Source organism: Saccoglossus kowalevskii, chromosome 11 (assembly GCF_978046115.1).
Source record: "Saccoglossus kowalevskii chromosome 11, keSacKowa6.1, whole genome shotgun sequence".
NCBI classification, from domain to species: Eukaryota; Metazoa; Hemichordata; class Enteropneusta; family Harrimaniidae; genus Saccoglossus; species Saccoglossus kowalevskii.
In genome coordinates, this window is record NC_140651.1 from 22,593,878 (window position 1) to 22,616,478 (window position 22,601).

General features: G+C 34.6%; 2 protein-coding genes across 2 annotated transcripts in view; one reads left to right on the forward strand and one right to left on the reverse strand.

Annotated features, from left to right (window-relative positions):
* Positions 1-82: 82 nt before the first annotated feature.
* LOC100368224 (transcription initiation factor TFIID subunit 13-like) lies at positions 83-3,166 on the forward strand. Its single transcript, XM_002734411.3, has 4 exons — positions 83-130; positions 1,383-1,467; positions 2,446-2,543; positions 2,812-3,166. Exons 1-4 carry the CDS (start codon positions 107-109, stop codon positions 2,989-2,991), a joined length of 387 nt encoding a protein of 128 aa, XP_002734457.1. The 5' UTR covers positions 83-106; the 3' UTR covers positions 2,992-3,166.
* A 2,396-nt stretch (positions 3,167-5,562) lies between these two features.
* The window catches only part of LOC100372155 (uncharacterized protein C6orf118-like), a 93,025-nt gene continuing 75,986 nt past the window's right edge, over positions 5,563-22,601 (reverse strand). The window contains exons 4-7 of the mRNA XM_078007662.1: positions 15,838-16,025; positions 15,000-15,306; positions 10,051-10,112; positions 5,563-8,600 (exon numbers count right to left, since the gene is read on the reverse strand). Coding sequence (XP_077863788.1) covers positions 8,516-8,600; positions 10,051-10,112; positions 15,000-15,306; positions 15,838-16,025 — 642 coding nt within the window. The 3' untranslated portion in view covers positions 5,563-8,515. The remainder of the gene's footprint in view (positions 8,601-10,050; positions 10,113-14,999; positions 15,307-15,837; positions 16,026-22,601) is intronic.

The window sequence follows — 22,601 nt, forward strand, 5'->3', positions numbered from 1 at the left end:
AGATCTGAAATTACTAGTTGCACCAACAATAAATAAAACAATGTTTTAAAATAAACGTATTTATCACTTGTTTGCAACGCTACTACCCAGCATTCAAAGTGTAAACATGGCGGAACCGCTTCCTTCAGAGGTAGGTTTGTTTGTTTTTCTCTGAATTTATTGGCTTCAAGGCTTAGAAGTCCAGTATTCTGAGGACACTAAATTTCAAAATAAAACATCTTTCAGACTGAGTGAAATTTAGACTGAAATATCGAAGAGCATCAAGTTATGAATCTGTCCGAGGAATCTGAGTGTACATGTATTGTTTGCAGTCCCTTAAACAGTGTCAGTTCTGACTTGTTTATCTACATATTCTTTCACTCCCAGTATTGTATCGGGCACAATATCTTCAGTTAGACGTGTCTATGGGTATGAACAACCCTGTTTGTTGAACTGCAGTTGCTGCTGCTTTGTAAAAAATGGCCGGTTTGTCTTTGTTGGGTAGCCTGACGAGGTCGCGTGAGTTGCGCCCTCCGCGGTGCTCCAAACCCAACACACAGAACGATGTAGTTTTTCACTTCTCCCTACGATTTTTTGTCGGTACCAATAAAATTGCAGGAACGTCAGATAGTGAAAGCCATCAAAGAGTAACCATTCACGGCAGAGTTTATTTGTTTGTTGACATAACGTGTGATAATGTGTGCTGGTAAATTTCCGCCCAATGTTTATCAATGTTGAAAACGATCTGTGATTTTTACCAACAATGCAAACACTTCTTTGATTGACTGTGTTGGCTAGCCAACCCTAACATTCAGACCAATTGCAGAGCAGTTTGTTTGTAGACAAGTTTTTTCAGAGTATCAAATTCTACCTTGTATATATGCTTCAAATTAACTGCAAAAGCTGGGTTACCATAAAAGTGGAGTTTACTGCAAAACAAACAAGAAACTTGTGTCTCTATAAATATTAATAAGCATTTCAGTGTCATCACAAATTGGCCTAATTTATGTATCAAATGATTTGATTGATGTAGTAAGCATACATATAAATTTACATTCTTTCGAATTGGTTGTGAATAGCAGGCAGTCGATTGCTAATGCGCCAACAAAAATAAGTAACACAAATGCAGTATCGCATAAGATACAGGAATGTATGTGTTGTATGTGGGTCAAATATAGAGGAATCAACATTTACTAGAACCTTGTTTCCAAACAGGCTGTAAACTGTCCTCAAAGCCGTACTTCAACTATTAATAGCAATTAGTAAGCTCTAGTATGCAAGGTACATGCAAATAGCCATTTTGTTGATGCATGCTACATTTTATCAAAATAGAACTTTTGATTGCTCTGTGACTTCATGTAGACACTCTTATAATATATACAACTACAATAATTATCTTCTAGGTGTATGATGAAGAGCATCATGATTCTGCAGAAACTCCAGGAGAATCAAGTCAAGGAAAAAGGAAAAGACTCTTTTCTAAGGAATGTAAGTCATAAAATGAACAAGTTGCATGTGATTTGATGAAATTTATGACTGCCGCAATCATAATCAAATTTATAGGAATGATCAGAATTGTTAGGCAGTTATCAAGAAGCCATTGTCGATTCGCTGAAGCCGACCATCCATGGCTTTCTCTACGAACCTGAGCATGATTTTGTTTGGAAAAGCTGTATTTGACCTTGAATCAATTGAATGATTTGATTGGGTGTGCAAAATAGCTTTATTCATTGATCAACATTTTAACAACGACTAGCATCATTCCCAAATTTTGAATCAATAGATTTGTTAGTCTTGTATCACGTTATAGCTTAACCGATATAAACTCACGACTTTGTGTTCGACTCGCTATGGAAATGCATCATAACACTTGATCTACTGTTGAAAACGCGACATGCAATTTTAGCGAATTTCGGTAAAATGACGTAATGGCGAAATGTTGATTTAGCGAATATCTCTTGTCATTGTTGAATTCCTGTTTTGATAATACTTGTCTGTCACGTGCCAAAACAAATGCACGGATATCATCTCCATAAAAACAAAGAAAAACTGTCAAGTGTAATTAGGAAGCGCCCCAGATTTTTATGTTCCGGATTACTGTATACAAATCCCCATGCCTTGGTCATCTTGAATTTATAATAAAGTCATTAGCGACATCTTGAATTAGCGAATCAGTTCTCTCATTAAAAAGACATGCTCGCGAAAAAGACATGTTTTACAGTATTTACCATGGAAACACACCAGAGCATGTGCCATTGTGTTTGATTTTGTCAATGGCCGAATGAAATGATCGTTGGCTGGGGATGATGTCAAGAAGATGACACATACATGGTATATGTCACATACAATTTTTATGTACGTCAGAGCTACTTGAAATACCCAATGATACAACTTTAATAGATGTTGATAAATATGACTGTAGGGTTAAATATTCTGCCATTTATTAGTTTCCATATTTTGTTTCAGTACGATGTATGATGTACGGTTTTGGAGATGACCAGAATCCTTATACAGAAACAGTGGATTTACTGGAAGATCTAGTATCGGAGTTTCTTACAGAAATGGTATGAAAATTGATTTTTTTAACTCCTTATATTCCCAGCAAATAACACTTAAAAAATATGAGAAAGGAACTGCCAAGTTCAACATTGCGAGATATTTTACTAAGGGGGAAGAATCACGATGTTCATTTTTAAACTATTAAGACAAAGTGAAGTGGCCCAATATTGAAAAATTATGTTGAGTTTTGGACACTGACTAAATTAGTTTTAAATTCCTGGCTTCCTGATGATGAAAAAAAATTAATTTAATTTTTGTTAATTTCTTTTGTAGACACACAAGGCTATGGAGGTTGGGCGAGTAGGACGAGTGCAGGTTGAAGACGTTGTCTTTCTCATACGCAAAGATCCAAGAAAATATGCCAGGGTTAGGGACTTACTAACAATGAATGAAGAACTAAAGAAGGCAAGAAAAGCCTTTGATGAAGCAATCTATGACATGAAAGTGGAATAAGAACAATGCACATTGTATGTGGAACTGAAATTTATATACACAGGCGCCCTCTAGTGTCAAGATGTGCTAAAACGTTTTATGTTATTAGCTCCCTGGTTCCACGGGCAGAAACAAACTTAAAATTTAGGAGTACATTTTTAATTCATTTTTTAATTAAAAAACTATTTAAAATTTACATGTGTTTAAAATGTGCTTTGCCTGTGGAATGTGTGATTTTGCTTCTTTCACACAAAAATTTGGATGGCACTGACTGCCCTCAATAGCAAGGACAATAAATTTTTAGCTCCGCTGTCGACTTTGTCGAGCGGAGCTTATCATATGAGTGATTGTCCGTCGTCGTCGTCCGTGTCAATGTTTTACTTTTTCGACTTCTTCTTGAAAACTACAAGCCTGAATGATTTAATACTTGGTGTATATGTACCTTGGGTAGACCTCTCTTAGGTTTGTTCATTTCATGTTGATATCTTCAATTCTCTAATTTTGGTGAATATTTTTGTCATTTTTGGTAAAAAGTGATATTTTCGACTTCTTGTTAAAAACCGCAAGTGCAATTGCTTTGATATTACATATATAGGTACTACATGTGGACCTCTCTCAGATTTGTTCATTTTGTAATGATATCTTTAATTCTCTAATTTTGGTGAATATTTTTGTCATTTTTGGTAAAAAGTGATATTTTCGACTTCTTGTTAAAAACCGCAAGTGCAATTGCTTTGATATTACATATATAGGTACTACATGTGGACCTCTCTCAGATTTGTTCATTTTGTAATGATATCTTTAAGTCTCTAATTTTGGTGAATATTTTTGTCATTTTTGGTAAAAAGTGATATTTTCGACTTCTTGTTAAAAACCACAAGTCCGATTGCTTTGATATTACATATATAGGTACTACATGTGGACCTCTCTCAGATTTGTTCATTTTGTGATGATATCTTCAATTCTCTAATTTTCGTGAATATTTTTGTAATTTTTGGTAAAAAGTTATATTTTCGACTTCTTGTTAAAAACCGCAAGTCCAATTGCTTTGATACTACATATATAGGTACTACATGTGGACCTCTCTCAGATTTGTTCATTTTGTGATGATATCTTCAATTCTCTAATTTTGGTGAATATTTTTGTAATTTTTGGTAAAAAGTGATATTTTTGACTTCTTGTTAAAAACCACAAGTCCGATTGCTTTGATATTACATATATAGGTACTACATGTGGACCTCTCTCAGATTTGTTCATTTTGTGATGATGTCTTCAATTCTCTAATTTTCGTGAATATTTTTGTAATTTTTGATAAAAAGTGATATTTTCGACTTCTTGTTAAAAACCAATAGTTGAATTGCTTTGATATTACATATTTAGATACTACGTGTAGACCTTTCTCAGATTTGTTCATTTCGTGATGATATCTTGGATTCTATAATTTTGGTGAATATTTTTGTCATATTTGGTAAAAAGTGATATTTTCGACTTCTTGTTAAAAACCAAAAGTTCAATTGCTTTGATATTACATATATAGATACTACATGTAGACCTTTCTCAGATTTGTTCATTTCGTGATGATATCTTCAATTCTCTAATTTTGGTGAATATTTTGGTCATTTTTGGTAGAAAGTGATATTTTCGACTTCTTGTTAAAAACTGTAAGTCCGATTGCTTTGATACTATACATATTGTTCATTTTCTGATGATGTCTTCAGTTCTTTAATTGAAATGTGCATTTCTAACAGCAGAGCTATCTCAGCCGATAGGCTGCTTGTTTTGTTTTTTTTGTCATATAAATGTAGGCTGTAGATCGAAAGGATTTAACAAAAGAGCATCGGGTGTGTTGTGTGCAGCCCAAAAACTGCCACACAAGCATCTAAGGAATGGTGTGCCCCAGATTAAAATTCACTCCCAGGTACAATGTATGGGTGTTTTTTCACAGAACTGATTTTATGTTGACGGGAGTGTATTTGTTGACATTTGAACAACATTAGAGCTGCAGGTCTGAATGGAAGTCAAATATATGAAAGAATACACTACTTTATTTGACTAACAATACATCAACCATACCTGTAGTTTGTACTGGCCAATTATGTTTAGGTGTTTGTGCATGTTTGTGCTTTGTATGTAACATCTACACACAAGTCGTTGCTGGTTGATGTTACACTGCATAATCAAACTAAATACGCTTCGAACCTGACAAGATTTACAATCTGGCTAATGTCATTGAATTCTTGGTAGATCAAAAGACAAGATGCTAGCCTTCAGTTGTAAGTTCAAAACCAAGCAGGGGCGTTGCTTCTAGTAATATATTTCTGTAATACATTTGTAACTAAAAATGTCAGCGCTTAGATACAATAAGCCCAGCAATGGAGAATTTGTCAAAAAGCTGCTCTAGGTAGATTTTAATTCCCAAAATCTGGTTCACACAATCTAAATTATCTGATGTAAGAATAGATGTTTATTTATCTCATGCAATTTCATCAAGATTAATCTGATAAAATTGAACATGTCAAAATCTGATCAGACACAATCTGAATCACAGATAAATCGGACAAAGTATACCAACCTTAAAGCATGTACACACTATTAGAATCAACAGCAATGTTTTATTGCACCATCAAATAGTATTTATTTATATATTTAGAACAGATAAAAAACAATTCTAGTGAAGTGGTAGATAAATAGTATTACCTATTCTATAAATGAAATACTATAAAACAATGAATTTAGGCTATAGTTACCCAGGCTTCACTAACAGAAGGGTTAACAATGTTTTGTTTGTACATGTCTGCCCTCTGTCAAGTATGATGCATTCCTTTGTTTTTAATTGTCCTGCTAATGGCTAGAATACAAAATCCAGTCAACTTCAAACTCAACCCAAAATTTCACACAATTGTTCATTAAATAAAGCCATTAACATTTTCAAACATTTGGCTGTCCATTGAGATAGAAATCTTTGACAAATTATGCACATGTACTGTTTAACAAAACAACTTGACATCTGTATCATATGAATAAACACTGTATTACTGGCTTGTATGCGCCTCTATTGCAGATGTAAGATAGTAACTATAGTGTATTTGTAGTATTCATGCAAAAGCAGCTTAATTGGACCCTGTCAAAAAATAAAAGGACATTGTATCACGTGTAATTATTGCCATAGAGGGCATACTTTAACTAAAATTCCAAGAAAAGGGTGGATACAGAATTATTTCCGGATTTTACATGAGAAACATGTTTGTTTTCACTTCACAGTGATAACATTGACAGGCGTTTGTATTCAAATTAACCCGTTCTGTATCACCTCCACATTCCTCACAATATTTCAATGTGATGGGAACATTGAAACAATACACTGCTTTGAGAGGGGGGTCTAGAACTAAAGCATAGCATTTAAAGAGCGACAGTCATCACGCTGTGCATGTGCGACGTTTGTGTTGATAAACATTTATTGTCCCACAATCCAAATGCTCTCTTCTAATGGAAATCACATTACCAAGGTTTGACCTTGGCGTGACTTGCATTAATTATCACCGGTGACTCCTTCCATACTTTCCGGCCACTTAAAAAATACCTAATTAAAGTTGGTAATGTCTCAGTCAGTTTGTACTCGTGGATCTGCACAACAGTCAAAGTCGCCATATTTATTTATACGAGACCCATATATCTCGCGCATGCGCGCCGTGACGACTACCGCCCTTTAAATCCTGCTGTATTTTTTCTGATATGGTGTCCCTAATTTCCCCCAAAGTTTTTAAATGTGTGACATGTATATACAATGAAAATACCCAGTGCATCAGCCCACCTGGGTGGAGTCTGGTCAACAAGACACTCCGAAATGAATAAATAAATTAAAAAAAAAATACACAGTGACCACATGTAGTTCATTTTACAACATTGTATGTAAAGTACACGACTCATAGTGAACAACAATTCATTACTGGTATTCTTAGGCTCTGAAAACTATAAGTTATTATTCAATTTATTTTTTTTTCACTAATTTTATTGCAATTAAGCCATTAGAAATATAGAATACAGAAATATGTACAATTTTTATATTAATATAATAATCTTGAAATACTGTCTCAGGATAATTAATTAGAAATACTGTTGACAAGTGTAATTGGTATTAAAATCTACTTAAGGTAGAGACAGAGAAAAAAATTTATAATAACTAGTTTACAATTCAAGACATCAATAATTTCCTAAACACGGGACTACAGCAATTTATCGCATGCGTAACTCTCGTATCACCACAGTGTGACATAAGACAGGACAGATTAAAAACCCAAATCACCAGAATGTGACGTCACATATTGCCGAACTTTTTTCATTGCATGCAGTACCTGAACGTTCTTCGGGGATATATATGGTAAAATAACAATGGTTCATTTTGGCAATCTCACGTGTGTATTTTTAGAATTTTATTATTCAGCTCTTTTTTGGGGGTTGAAACATAATAATAATAATTAATATCACAATTGAATCAGACATTGTAAGCCTGACGTTTGTGTGAAATAGAACACTGTAGTGTCAACAAAGGCAGTGCTATCTATTTGTATTGGTGTTATTTCAGCAATAATTCCACAGTGAACACTCCCTTGTTTCACTATGTCATATTGTGGAAATATGTATGTGATAAACATATAATCTCACGTTATTTTAGGTTGACATCAGCATAGACTTGTGGTGGTAATTACTGGTTAAAAAAAATGAGATATTAGTAGAAAAGCTGAAAATTGACTAATTATTATGCAAATTAGATAATTAGTATACACAGATTTTAACCCCAAACTAATCAGGTCTATCTGTTTTCCAGAACATCATACCAAGTTTCATTGAAATGCGATGATTGCTACTTGAGATAATGGTGGAACAGTCATACAGACACACAAACAGGGTAACCACAATGACAACCAATGTGTGCTTCACACATAGGAGTAAATAAAAACAATTTCTTAGACTACTTAACCTGTAAGTTATGGGAAATTAGGTGCACAATTCATTCACCTAAGAATGACTGCAAACTCTTATTTTGCAGACTCAAAACGCATTAAAATATAATTAAAACACGACTTTCTCATATCTCTACCTTAAGAACAATGTAAAAGTGAGCCTACTTGAATATTCAGCCAAATCTATGAGATGTATAAAGTCGATATATAACACCTCAATTTATCCCTAGAAATAACTTAATGCTGATCTACATATACATGTACAAAGAGCCACTGATTTTGAAGGTAGCATGGAAGTCTGTCCGTTTATATATAAATATTTACTTGGCATATTCCATATCCACATTTTGTTTTACTCCTGTAACATCATTTCAGCGAGTCATTGTCAGCTAGAGTTATAAGTCCATTAAAAAAATGAGTGATGCTCATCATATTGACACGTAGTTCATCATCAGTTCAAAAGTCATCACCCACAACACAGTGTGCAACTATATGTGGAAATGATTAATGAGAGAGGGGTCCCTCTTCTCATGGTGTACTCTGACACCATTGTGCCAGCTAGTGCAATTTTGCAGATCCAAATATTAGGTCGACGAATCATGGCATGACTCTGACTCTGAGGCATCTGTAGAACTGTCTGATATAAGCTTCAGCTTCTTGAGAAGTTTCCTGTAAGAAAACAAATAGAAATATTACAAACCGGAAATTCATTTTGCAATGTGCAGTCTGCTAATATGAGCGATACCATGTTAAGATACGGTATTGTATTGAGCCTTAGTCCAAGTTCAATGTTGGAATAAACATGTAATATCTACAACAAGACTTAAAATCTACTGGATGACCAGAAAATTGTATCAGTTCTATAAATATTGTATGTGATCTGCAAGAATAGGTTCAAAGTGAATGCATAGGAGTTCTCACGTGATAATAATAATAACTTTATTGCCTCCGTGTAAAAAGATTTACATAGGATAAGTACAGCAAAAAAGAGTTTTAAAATAATAACAAGATATATGTAAAATATTATTAAAAGTATGTAACTATAGTATTTAAATGTTAAATAAATTATTGTGTTGTGTAAATATAATTGGCAAGTTCTTTAATTATGTTGGGATGTTTGCTTGAGAGTATACAATGTATATGTGAATTGTAATGAAATGATAAAATGTTTTATCTTGTTCTTCAATTTATTATCAAAAAAAGTTCAATTTTTATTGTTACTGAACAGCTTGTGTTTTGTCTTTTCCACCATTTATAAATCTTGGTAACCAGGATGATAAGCTTGTGGATTTTTTTCTTCAAAGTTTGGTTCATTGCACATGTTTTTGTTGGGGGGGGGGGGGGGGGGGGTATTTCACATTTGAAGATGTATAATTACAACTATAGCAAATCTTTTCACAAAGCATCAGAAAATAGTATATACTTCTCTGAAATGTAAACCAGCACACCATATGAATAATGATATCTGTAAATAGGTGATTTTCCGTACAGTTGCGAGATCTCGCGAAATGCATGAAAGACGCGCGTCGAACGTCTGCTGTAAAAATCGAACGATTTGATTTTCAACTCAAATTTCTTTATTTCGTATTTTAAGTTTGTTGAATCCCACGCGATGTTTGACGCCACTATGACGCTATGACTTTTGTTTGTCCTGTTTTTACGTTCGATTGCACGCATAACGTGTGATTCTCGCAGTGAACGGAAAATGGTCTATTATTCATGTATGACCGTTATACGTCTTAATATGATCCACTTAACTTATAACTGATGTTTGATAAATCCAAGTATGGAATTGTGGGTAATAAATGAAACACTGATTGAAAATGTTAATAGGTGCTTTGAGAGTAAAGGCAGTAAATAGGCATTGCAATGGAGCATTAAAAGTAATGTTAATAATTTATCATGCAATCAACAGCTATTACCTTCAAGCATTCCCAGGGCTTTAAATGTGAATGAAATATTTAGTGATTTAATACCGATAATATATTTTACAAACATGACTTCACTCGATGCAATAAATTCAGTCAAACATGCAGTCAACAATTAAACCCTAAATACTGAAACTTAGTTGTCACCCATCGTTCATAAAACTTTAAATTAATTAATCAACCAGGCTTACCTTTTCTCATTCTCATCAGCTCTTGATTTCTCCAAAAGCTTTTCTAATTCATGCTCAAGTTGCTATAAAAAGACAAGAAAGTAGAATTTGAATTCAATCTATATTTGTATGCTGGGCACACACTATACACGTGCACAGACTGAGAGTGGATTTAGGGTGTACTCTCTAAATGGGCAGCCTTACATGTTGTTTCTTTAACTGTTACTGGTGTAGTTAAAATACAAAGATGATTGTGCTTCACTGAACTGCGCTTTTTAAAGGGTTGTAAATTGGTATCAGCCTAATATCACAACCGAATCATGTACATGGGATTACATGGCAAACCAAATGCAGATTGATAATGTCCAAAAATGCACACAAGTGGACAATAAACTTGATTTTTAAAAAGTGTATTTAAAAAATGTATTTGTGTAGGTACGCATGGACTTGAACTAACACAGAACAACTATAGGAGAGCTGACAAAGAAGAACAAAAAATCCAGTTCTCAATTTAATTATACAATATGTATAATCTGATCAATTACATTTCGTATGATCTCACCAATCACAGTTTGTTTAATCTGACCAATCACAGTTTGTAGAATCTGACCAATCACAGTTTGTAGAATCTGACCAATCACAGTTTGTTTAATCTGACTAATCACAGTTTGTAGAATCTGACCAATCACAGTTTGTAGAATCTGACCAATCACAGTTTGTTTAATCTGACCAATCACAGTTTGTAGAATCTGACCAATCACAGTTTGTAGAATCTGACCAATCACAGTTTGTTTAATCTGACTAATCACAGTTTGTAGAATCTGACCAATCACAGTTTGTAGAATCTGACCAATCACAGTTTGTTTAATCTGACCAATCACAGTTTGTAGAATCTGACCAATCACAGTTTGTAGAATCTGACCAATCACAGTTTGTAGAATCTGATCAATCATAGTTTGTAGAATCTGACCAATCACAGCTTGTATGTTTGGTCCATTGAATATAAAGAACAGGCAGCCTTACAAAAATAAAAAATATTTACTAAAATTGGAAATTTTCAATTTTAAATTATCCTTATGAAAATCCTCAACCGTGAAAAGTCCTCCCAAGGCTCGCTCATATATAAAATATCAAGCTAATCAGGCAAGCAATTTTCAATAAGTAGTCAACAATAGCAAAGTTGACAGAAATATTGACTAAAATTTAAGAATTGAAGGTATCAACACAAAATGAACAAAAATGAGATCCACTCAAAATGTATAAAATGTAGAAAATTATTAAAAATGATAAAAATATTACAAAAGAAACAAATCTGACAAAGCTCCACCTTAGGTACAGGTACCTAGGTATGTAAGTATCAAAGCAATCATACTTGCTGTTTTCCAAAAGATGAAAATATCACTTTTTGCCAAAAATTTTAGAATTAAAGATATCTGCATGAAATGAACAAATGAGTTACAAAGTTAAAAACCAATCAGACTTGCACTTTTCAGTAAGAAGTCAAAAATGTAAAAAGACAATGCAAAATACCGATGATAATGATGACAGTATGACTAGCTCCACTCAACGAAGTCAACAGCAGAGCTAAAAATAACAGAAACTGTCAGATTTGGGGGAGGGGGATAGAACACATGCCAAAAAACAATAAAGATAACAACAGAATTTGTTCAACTATGTACATACATGTATAATACCTTCCATTACACAAGAGGCAGGCAAAAACTGCCGAGCTGCACACCTTTCATAATTACAGATTTCACACTGCTTTTGCTTCAGATCTCCAACTGGGAATCCAGATATTTATCAAATATGAAAGTCAGTGATTGGGATGGGAAACAGAATGCATCTCGCATTCACCTCCACATAATAGTCACCTTTAAAGAGTGACATGTCATTACACAACCCAATGAGTTGTAAACTAAACGTGACAGCAGTGACATAAACGCTGACATTAACGGTTCATTTTGTCCTTCTGGGACACATGCTGATAGCATAAAAAATCTGTCTGCGAACAAAACAAGATATCTTATAAAAAGGAGACAGACTAATAATGATTGCTGATCTAATGCATAGTCAAGGCTCCATAGTTCTGTGAATTACCTTCAACACAAGTGCTGGCTGATCTTGAATGAACTCATCCATCTATGACAAATAATTTATAAAGACAAGCCATGCATGGCACAGTCCCCGTTAGTTATCAAATTTAAGATATATAGTTTTGTTTATAGTAATATAGCTGGAATATAACCATGTCAGGAATATGATTTTTTAACATTAAAATGATTGACATTTGTATCTGATCATCAAAAAAGTACTTGTCCATATTGAGATATATTGCTCTGGAACAGCATTCAAAATCAGCCATTTTGAATACATGTATATATATATATATAACATGATGTATAACGAATATATAAAATTTGAATATAATCAGTCAAAGCATTTAAGAGATATGAAGCCCAATCATTAAAATAAAATGGCCACCAGTCAGCCATTTTAAATCCAATCTGAGAAAAAAAAAATGACGTGCATCAGGAATCTGTAATGTCTAATGTATCTACCAAGTTTGAACGAAATCCATCCATAAATGCCAGAAATGCTTGATATTTCATGATTTTTTTAGCACAAAAATGACCACCATTCGGCCATTTTGAATAGGAACGTCAAACCAATATATCTGTTTATCTATGACATGATGTATAATGAATATTTAAAATTTGAACATAATCAGTCAAAACAAGTCAGAGATATGGGCCTAGAAGCCCATTCATTAAAACAATATGGCCGCCAGACAGCCATTTTGAATCCCATCTGAAAATTAAATGATGTGCAGGAGGAACCTGTAATGTCTAAAATATGTACCAAGTTTGAAAGAAATCCATCCATAAATGCCAGAAATGCTTGATATTTGATGATTTTTTTGCACAAAAATGGCAACCATTTGGCCATTTTGAATAGGATCGTCAAACCAATATATCTGTCAATCTATGACATGATGTATAATGAATATTTAAAATTTGAACATAATCAGTGAAAGCAAGTCAGAGTTATGGCACGAGAACCACATTCATTAAAACAAAATGGCAAAATTAAAACAAAATTATTTGCATCAAGTTCCTATAATGTCTAACGTATATACAAGGTTTGAACAAAACCCATCTGTAAACAGCCGAGAAATGCTTGATTTTGATGATTTTTAGCACAAAAATCTTAAATCAGATCGTGAAACAAATTGACGTGCATATGTATAATTTCATGTATGATGTATGTGTGAAGTTTGATTGTGATTGGTCCAGGCATTTCTAAGATGCAGGTTTGGACGCACGCACAGACGCATGCACACATGCACACATGCACGCACGGACACACGGAGGTCAAAACATAAGTTCCCGTTTTCGGACTACGTCCGAACGGGGACTAAAAAGGCTGACAATATTACTCAGTGTCAATTATTTGCAAATAACTACCAAGATCTTCTGATTGAGATTGTTTTTGCTCCTATAAATACTGTTCCATTCTCTACCTAGACTGGCGCAGTCGGGCGATTAATTTGTTTTTGTTGTTTAAATAAAATAAAAAAAATTGCGAAATGGAGGTGTTAGCACAAAATCTCCTGTACCTGCAAAATCACTCCGACTGGTTTACTCTGAAGGAAATTCATTGCTTTTAAATATTCATGGTGCACATATTATAATGAGGTGGGCGCGGAAATACGTGCATAATGAGGTCAACATGGTAAAGATCACACTGTAGACCCAACATGGCGGCACGTTGAAATTCGAGTTTGTCGTAGTCGTCGTTTCTAATTCATCACAATGTGTAAAAAAAGTAACTCGTACTAGTCGTAGAATAAAAAAAAAACAGGTGCTACAATCAGCCGACGTCTTCGCGGTCAGAGATCAGCTGAAGAGACATTGTGATTAGCTTAGATGATTGTCAATTAGAACACTCATTAACATAATTACCTGTTGAAAAATCGACGGGTTCCTGCAGTGTCTGTAGAGGGCCATGCAGAAAAAACCAGTCAGGGTTATTTCGCAGTTACAGGGGATTTCGCGCTAACACCTCCATTTCGCGATTTTTTTAATCGCTCCGACTGCGCCAGTCTATTCTCTACCCTGATTCCAATTACCATCATTGCCATGGCAAGGGGGACATTAGATGTGATGACATTAATAAATGGAACATTATTCGGAGAGCAAAAACCAGTCATTTGGCTCTGTCCACTCAACCAGATCTCTGTGGCCTCTTATACAAAGAAGTTCTATTTGAAAAAACAGTCTCTCGGCTGAAATAGCAATGCACATTTCAATTAGAGAATTGAAGATATCATCATAAAAACAAATCTGAGAGAGGTCCACCTAAGGTACCTATATTTATCAAAGAAATCAGACTTGCGATAAAAAATATCACTTTTTACCAAAAATGGCAAAAATATAAGTATATATCAATATACATATAATATCAAAACAAGTACAGGTATTCACATTCAAAAACTTTACAATCCAAGAGTCTAATTCATTTAGCTGAATTTTGCTTGTTTGAAATATACATTTTTGTAATTAAAATAGATTGTGTGGCTCATGTCATAGATTCCACCCACTGACTGTAAACAGAGCACATGGTCCGGTCCATTCACAGAGATGCTAGTGCATTTAATATTTTATTGTCCATACTCGACATCTGCATTAAAACTAGAAGCAAAAGCTGGAAAGTTTCAGCTCAACAAACATTTCAAGCTCGTATAAGAGTTACCATGACTACATGTATGCCTTATATCGGTTCAATTCGTGTGGAACCAATTACATTTCTCAGTGAAATTGAACACCCTGAGAAACATTTTTTTTTGTATTTATACACCTGATGCAAAGTTTTTGAAATCACAACATCTCTCAGGGGAGCACTGTTAATGATCATCCATTCATGAATAAAACTTTCATATGATTTTTTTGTTCCATATACCAACTTACCTCGACAGCTCTTTCTAAGTAATCATTTGTACTCAATACTCTCTGTATTTCGACTTCAGTTTCTTTGACACACTGTTCTAATTGTTGACAAACAGAGTTTGGAACATAATTCTCCTTTAGTTCGTCTCTGACTTGTCTCAGTACATCTATCTGTTCCAGTATCGCATTATGTAATGCCTCGATCTGCTCTGCTGTGTCTTTGGGTTTTTTCTCCTCTTGGTATACTTTCATTGATTTTTTTGGTTTTTCTTTTAGTGGTGGATCATTTGCGAGGCCGTCTTTCTCAATCTCAAGTTCCTCCCTCAAGCTGGAAATAATAGAAGAGTTTCAAGTTATAGTGCCTACAATCGGTTTGATTTCTAGCTCATATGTTCTTTATATATTAATACATCACAACACTGCATCACAGGGAAATGTACGACTTCAAACAGTGAAATACTGCAAAATTGTTAGTCGTTGGTGTAGTCATTTCATATGCACATGTCAATGGCTATGTGCGTAATGAACATACTAGTACTCTTAGTACTACATGTAGTGCAACTGACTGAAATATATATTAGACAGAATATACAATACAGTCACAGCTCAACTTTACTTCCAACCTGGTAACTGTAAAGCCAATCATTCAATCATTTCAGATAATTATTTCAGATCTATAATAATTTTGAAAGCAAGCTAGAGCTAGATTTGAGCCATTGAAGGCGAGTTCACGGTTAAGTTATGCTCGAACCGATCTATATGCCAAAGAGAAACTTCCATATGGTCAATGTGAAGGTACATGTATAATGATCTAAACATTCAATCAAAATGTATAGGCATCTAAAATAAATGTCCCTACCTCTCATTCTTTTTAAGCAATTTCTTTGCCTCCATTTCTAAATGCTTGACTCGATGCCTTTCTGCAGCGACTTCTCGTGTAGCAGCAGCACCGCTGGTAGCTAGACTTTTGACTTGTTGGTATAGTACTTGGCTGGATTGTGATGATTGGTTGTCCAATAGTGAACCCATGTAGAGATCATACTCATTCTGAAAGCAAATCCATACAAGATTAATGTCTTGAAGTATAGCAGGGTTGTAAAGGCTAAAATTTAGATGGAATACATAAACCATGAGCTTTGGTGTTTTGGGCCGATTTTTTTTCATATTTTTTAATTCATTAAAATCTTTGTCATGACAAATGAATATATGAGAGATAAAATGTTTGGGTGTTTATTCTATGCATTTGTAAAAAACACCTAAAAAAGCATTTTTGGTGCCATATGATAATTTATTTCCCTACTGCGATAACATTTTTTAAATTTTTTTTTTTAAATGTTTTTCTGGACATTGAATGTCACTGTTGTCTCTCTCGACTATTTTTTTGTATGTGCAAGTTGCAAGTGCTAGTGTTGACACATAGTGCATTTTGCCACGGAAGCCATATTATATTCATGTTTGGGACTACATGACAGGGCTGTGTGGCCATCTCTCTATTAAATGGCAATTTAATGCACTATCCTGGCATCAACTAGGCTCGGTCGAACACAAGCACCTGCGGACCTTAACCAAGGTTCCCCCAAAGTCGCATTCATTAGTGAATGAATGTCAGCCAGTGGAATTGGCCTTCCCATTGAGTCTGTGGCACACTCACCCAGGGTAAGGGTCAACACTTTTTGGTGTTCAGCCTTAGGTAGGATTTGAACATGGGTCTACCAATCATGATTCTGATGCTACAACCACTATGCCACCAGTGACCGGCCCATAAGTTGTTATCTTTGAGTTCTTGCCAACCAATTACTGCACATGAACACGTAAATGCGATGACCAAAAGGGCTTGCATTTCACAGAGGCATCAAAGGCAATGTCTGCTTCAGAATATTATTTTTATATACCAAACCGATTCCTTTCAAGGTCAATAAAAAAGAATATTCGTAAAGCTGACAACAAAAATGTACCCATTATAGTTGCAACTATTGATAACAACAGGACGTGCACAACTGATTGGTTTTTCTTTGTTGTTTTGAAAACGCTTCAATGTCATGTTGCGTGACTGCAGAGACTTCTCAACATGTTATCAACGTGTAGACCGAATGATAAATCCTGGGTTGACGGCATTTTAATGAAGAGTTGTAAAAACCAATGCCAAGGACCATATTTTCAACATCAGTTAATCAGTCAAATATATATTGGATAAAAGTATACTGGACAAGCCGTATCAATGTAATAGAGACGTATCCAATTAAGAATTGATAATGTCACTGAAGGCAGCAGCAGGGCTGGATGACACAGGATATCACTTCAAATTAGCATTATTACAGCAAATTACAGCTATCATATTGAAAACCATGTGCATACATTACAACAATTATGACAGATAAAACATAGTAACAAAATGATCACTATGACATACAAGACAATCAAGTTGCCATGATTTATCAAATTTTCACCATGGTTGTTTCAAATTGGGAAGATTTCAACCAATCAGACTATGGTATATTAGTCAATATATTAGAATATTAATAATATAAGGTTATTACGAGAACACCGCAAAGTATGTACAAAGACAGTACAGATACCATATTGACCAATGTATAGCACAGAATGATGTAATAAAAATACTGCCTGAGTGCATACTTTGCTGTATTCTCAAGATAACCTTATTACTATTATAATCTTTTCCTGCTTGTACTCATTTTGTAATGTGATAAAGTAGCCCATGATGATAACAAGAATTTGTGCCTGCAGGATTGTTTGCATTAAAGTGTTCGTATGTGATGTAAATATGACACATATTTTCTAAATAAGGAAGACATTCAACCAAGTATGTAGCACTTTTCTACAAGTCCAAGCGGCACTTTATTGTTTTCGCTGCCAGAGGTTTATGTGCCCTCCGATAGACATGCATCTAGAACTCTGGGAGATTAACTGCAAAGTACAGCGCAAAAAATAATATATATATATATATATATTTAATGAATTTTTAGAACTGATATATTGTATCAGTATAGAGCAACAAAATTAAAAGTAACTACATGTATCAGGGATCTTACCAACCCAATAGGAGTTATGACTGCTCATGAATATTATTATTAATGAGGTATACGAATATAAATTAGCTAATGTATATTAATGAGGTTGTCGCAGTGCAGATACTTTTTTATTCAGATCAAAATATGTTTCACAATAAGATTATTACTAGGTACTACATGTAAAACTCATGAAATATGTAGACTTGACGGCAGTCACAAGAATCTTAGAATGGTCATTGGTCAGTGCAATGCAGTGATGGTACAGAGAATATACTTACTAAACTTGATAGTATTGACTCTTGTTCAAGAGTGAGATGTATATAAATGTACCGGGTATGTATAATTCATTCTATGTATTCATTAAGGTTTGCAAGACATACTCTAATTTTTACTTTTCTATAGTAGCCTGAACATACATGATGTAAGTGTCCAATAATTCTCCTTAAAACATCAAAGCTAACATTAGGAATGTATCTGAGCTCAGGGAATCTAGTACTCTCTCCTCCAACTATCCTTGGGGACAGAGCTACAAAAATGTATGTCACAAATGATTCTACGTTGCTAAGACAGCCAGCACTGTACCAGGAATTTTTATGGGCTCTGCACAAGCTGCTGTGGAATGCCAGTCGAAGAGCCTGTGAAATTAACCAAGGAAAACAACACAAACTCAACTTTGAATCAATCCTGAGCAACCAAATTTATACATGTTGCACATGTTTGGATACACTGTTTGGGAGAGTCTCAACAACTATCAGCTATCAGAGTTATCAGCCTTTCTTACTGTAATCTACATGTAGCTGGCATACAAAATGTACTTCTTTATGAAATTTCTCTCTTTTAATGTTACAATTTTTGAACAATTATGAACACACAGGCAGGCATTAAATGTAGAGATTGAATTAATATGCTGTGGTATCAATGACAATGAAACCTATTTAGCAATTATATTTTTCCCAAATATATATTATTATTAAACAAGCAGCCAGTCGGCTGAGATAGCTCTGCTGTTAGCAATGCACATTTCAATAAAAGAACAGAAGATATCATTAGAAAATGAACAATATGTATAGTATCAAAGCAATGGGACTTGCTGTTTTCAACAAGAATTCAAAAATATCACTTTTCACCAAAAATGACAAAAATATTCATCAAAATTAGAGAATTGAAGATATCATCATGAAATGAACAAATCTGAAAGAGGTCCACATGTAGTACCTGTATATGTAATATAAAAACAATCTGACTTGCAGTTTTTAACGAGAAGTCCAAAATATCACTTTTTACCAAAAATGACAAAAATATTAAGCAAAATTAGAGAATTGAAGATATCATCATGAAATGAACAAATCTGTAAGTGGTTCACATGTAGTACCTTAGACTGGCGCAGTCGGGGCGATTAATTCGTTTTTGTAGTTTAAATAAAATAAAAAAAATCGCCAAATGGAGGTGTTAGCGCGAAATCACCCTGACTGGTTTATTCTGCAGGAAATTCATTGCTATTAAATATTCATGAGCACATATTATAATGAAGTGGGCGCGGAAATACATGCATAATGAGGTCAACATGGTACATGTCACACTGCAGACCCAACATGGCCGCACGTTGAAATTTGAATTTGCCATAGTCGTCATTTCTAATTCATCACAATGTGTAAAAATGTAACTCGTACTGTCATAGAATTGAAAAACATCGGCTGCTACAATCAGCCGACGTCTTCCCAGTCAGAGGTCAGTTGAAGAGACGTTGTGATTGGCTTAGATGATTGTCAATTAGAACACTCATTAACATAATTACCCGTTGAAAAATCGACGGGTTCCTGCAGTGTCGATAAAGGGCCATGCAGAATAAACCAGTCGGGGTGATTTCGCAGTTACAGGGGATTTTGCGCTAACACTTCCATTTCGCGAATTTTTTTATTTTATTTAAACTACAAAAACAAATTAATCGCCCAGACTCCGCCAGTCTAGTAGTACCTATATATGTAATATCAAAGCAATTGGACTTACGGTTTTTAACAAGAAGGTGAAAATATCACTTTTTACCAAAAATGACAAAAATATTAAGCAAAATTAGAGAATTAAAGATATCATTACAAAATGAACAAATCTGAGAGCGGTCCACATGTAGTACCTATATATGTAATATCAAAGCAATTGACTAACGGTTTTTAACAAGAAGTCAAAAATATCACTTTTTACTCAAAATGACAAAAATATTCACCAAAATTAGAGAATTAAAGATATCATTACAAAATAAACAAATCTGAGGTCCACATGTAGTATCTATATATGTAATATCAAAGCAATTGGACTAACGGTTTTTAACAAGAAGTCAAAAATATCACTTTTTACCCAAAATGACAAAAATATTCACTAAAATTAGAGAATTAAAGATATCATTACAAAATGAACAAATCTGAGAGAGGTCCACATGTAGTACCTATATATGTAATATCAAAACAATTGGACTTGCAGTTTTTAACAAGAAGTTGAAAATATCACTTTTTTACCAAAAATGACAAAAATATTCACCAAAATTAGAGAATTGAAGATATCATCATGAAACGAACAAATCTGAGAGAGTTCTACCCAAGGCACATATACACCAAGTATCAAAGCATTCAGGCTTGTAGTTTTCAAGAAGAAGTCGAAAAAGAAACATTGACACGGACGACGGACAATCACCAATATGATAAGCTCAGGCTCGACAAATCGACAGCGGAGCTAAAAACACAGTTTCTAAGCCCTACACACCACCCCCCACCCCACCCACCCCCACCTCCCACAGGAGATTTGTTTCTGGTGGTGAGCACATGTTTTTCATTTGAACTGACACGGACTCAAAACAAATATTTTGTATTTGTTTAGCCTGATGTGCATACATACTAGTAGTTTGAAATAAGTGTACATGTATATGAATGATCCAACCGCTTGATTGAGTAGTGTCAACGGCCTCTAAACCAACTTATGCCGGTGAAGCACGGAGCTGTGACAAGATTGGCAGAATTATTATGTATGTAAACAGGACATGCATACACATAATTTAACAAAACTAGCATTTCACGAACAGATGAAGTCAAACTTATCATGGGGTATTTCATTTCAGAAATTAAACAAATCTGTAATGGAAGACAATTTAACACAGGATTCAAAACAAATTATGAAAGTGCTAAAAAAGTATTACATTGAATTCTGGAAAGAATGCCTTGAAGAAAAAACAAAGCTTAGAACATATGTAATGTTTAAATATACTTATACTTATGAACCATATTTATCTGTACTTCCCATCAAAGAAAGAATCACTTAATGTAAATTTAGAACCAGTAACCATAACCTGGCTATTGACACACTCAACCCAAAACTTCAATTGAAAATAAAACTTGCATAAACTGTCCTCCAATTGAAACTGAAGATAAATTACATTTCTTCATGGATTGTCATCTCCACAACAATTATCAAGATGAAATGAAGAAAAATATTGAACTCCCTAAAGAAATATATAATAAAAAAAGATATTTATAGCAATAATGAGCAATAATAACCAATTAAACAAGTAGGGAAGTATATTTACAGATCTTTTGAAATCAGAAATGAAAATTCTTTATAAACCTATTACTAGGTACTTTCATTTACTATTACTTTTATCTTATTACTAACTAACTCAACTTCCTTTTATTACTTTATTGCTGTAGACTGATAGAATTAGACAGAGGGTTTTCAACCTGACTATTCACCTTAGTAGTTCATACCCACCATAAACTCCAGTCAAAATGACTATTTTGAACTGTAGGCATTAATCTGCGATTTAGCCAATGATTGAGAGAGAAATCTAGGTCAGAGGAAGCCCCATGACCTTATACATTTCTTCCACATCACCTAACATGTGACCTAGGTCAAGAGGTCAGTGCCATCTTGCCTTATGTTCACTCCATGTTTTCTCTGTATACGAGAACTTAAAGCCAATTACTATGAAAATTGGGGTGGTTGGGGGGGACCTGAAGTCTATGGTGTGTATGAACTAGGTGAATAGGCGGGTTGAAAACCCTCTGCCTAAATTCACTATGTTCAATTACACACCTGACTCCGGTCAGTCAAAATGACTATTTTGAACTATAGGCAGAGTCAGACGCCGAGAGGTGGCAGGTTTTCGAACAAAACAGAAAATAGAGGAGTACTCAAAATGAAGGGTGTCCCATCCCGAAACAAATTTACTTATGACTACCACCGAGCTAAGACCAGTGAAAAACGGTGTCTTACCTTGCCAGTGTCATTCCTACAGTAAAAGCATACTGCTGATAGGCTGACAGGGTCGGCATTGTCAAGGACGCTAGACCAAAACTCGATTCAGGGGGTAACTAGCATTCCGAAAAAAAGAGGCTGAAACAGTTCTGCATGAGGGCATAGGCCAAAAGCGAGACCTGGAAATGTCCAAGGAGCGCTGATGAGAGAAACTTCTCCACACAAATCTGTAGCCGAGACTGCTCTATCGCCTATGTACAGGGATCCATGTGGTCGTTCGGGCTGGGTGAACAATCAAAGTCAGACTGACGACGACGGAATCCACCCTAAAAAGACCTTCCTCAATGGATTGCGT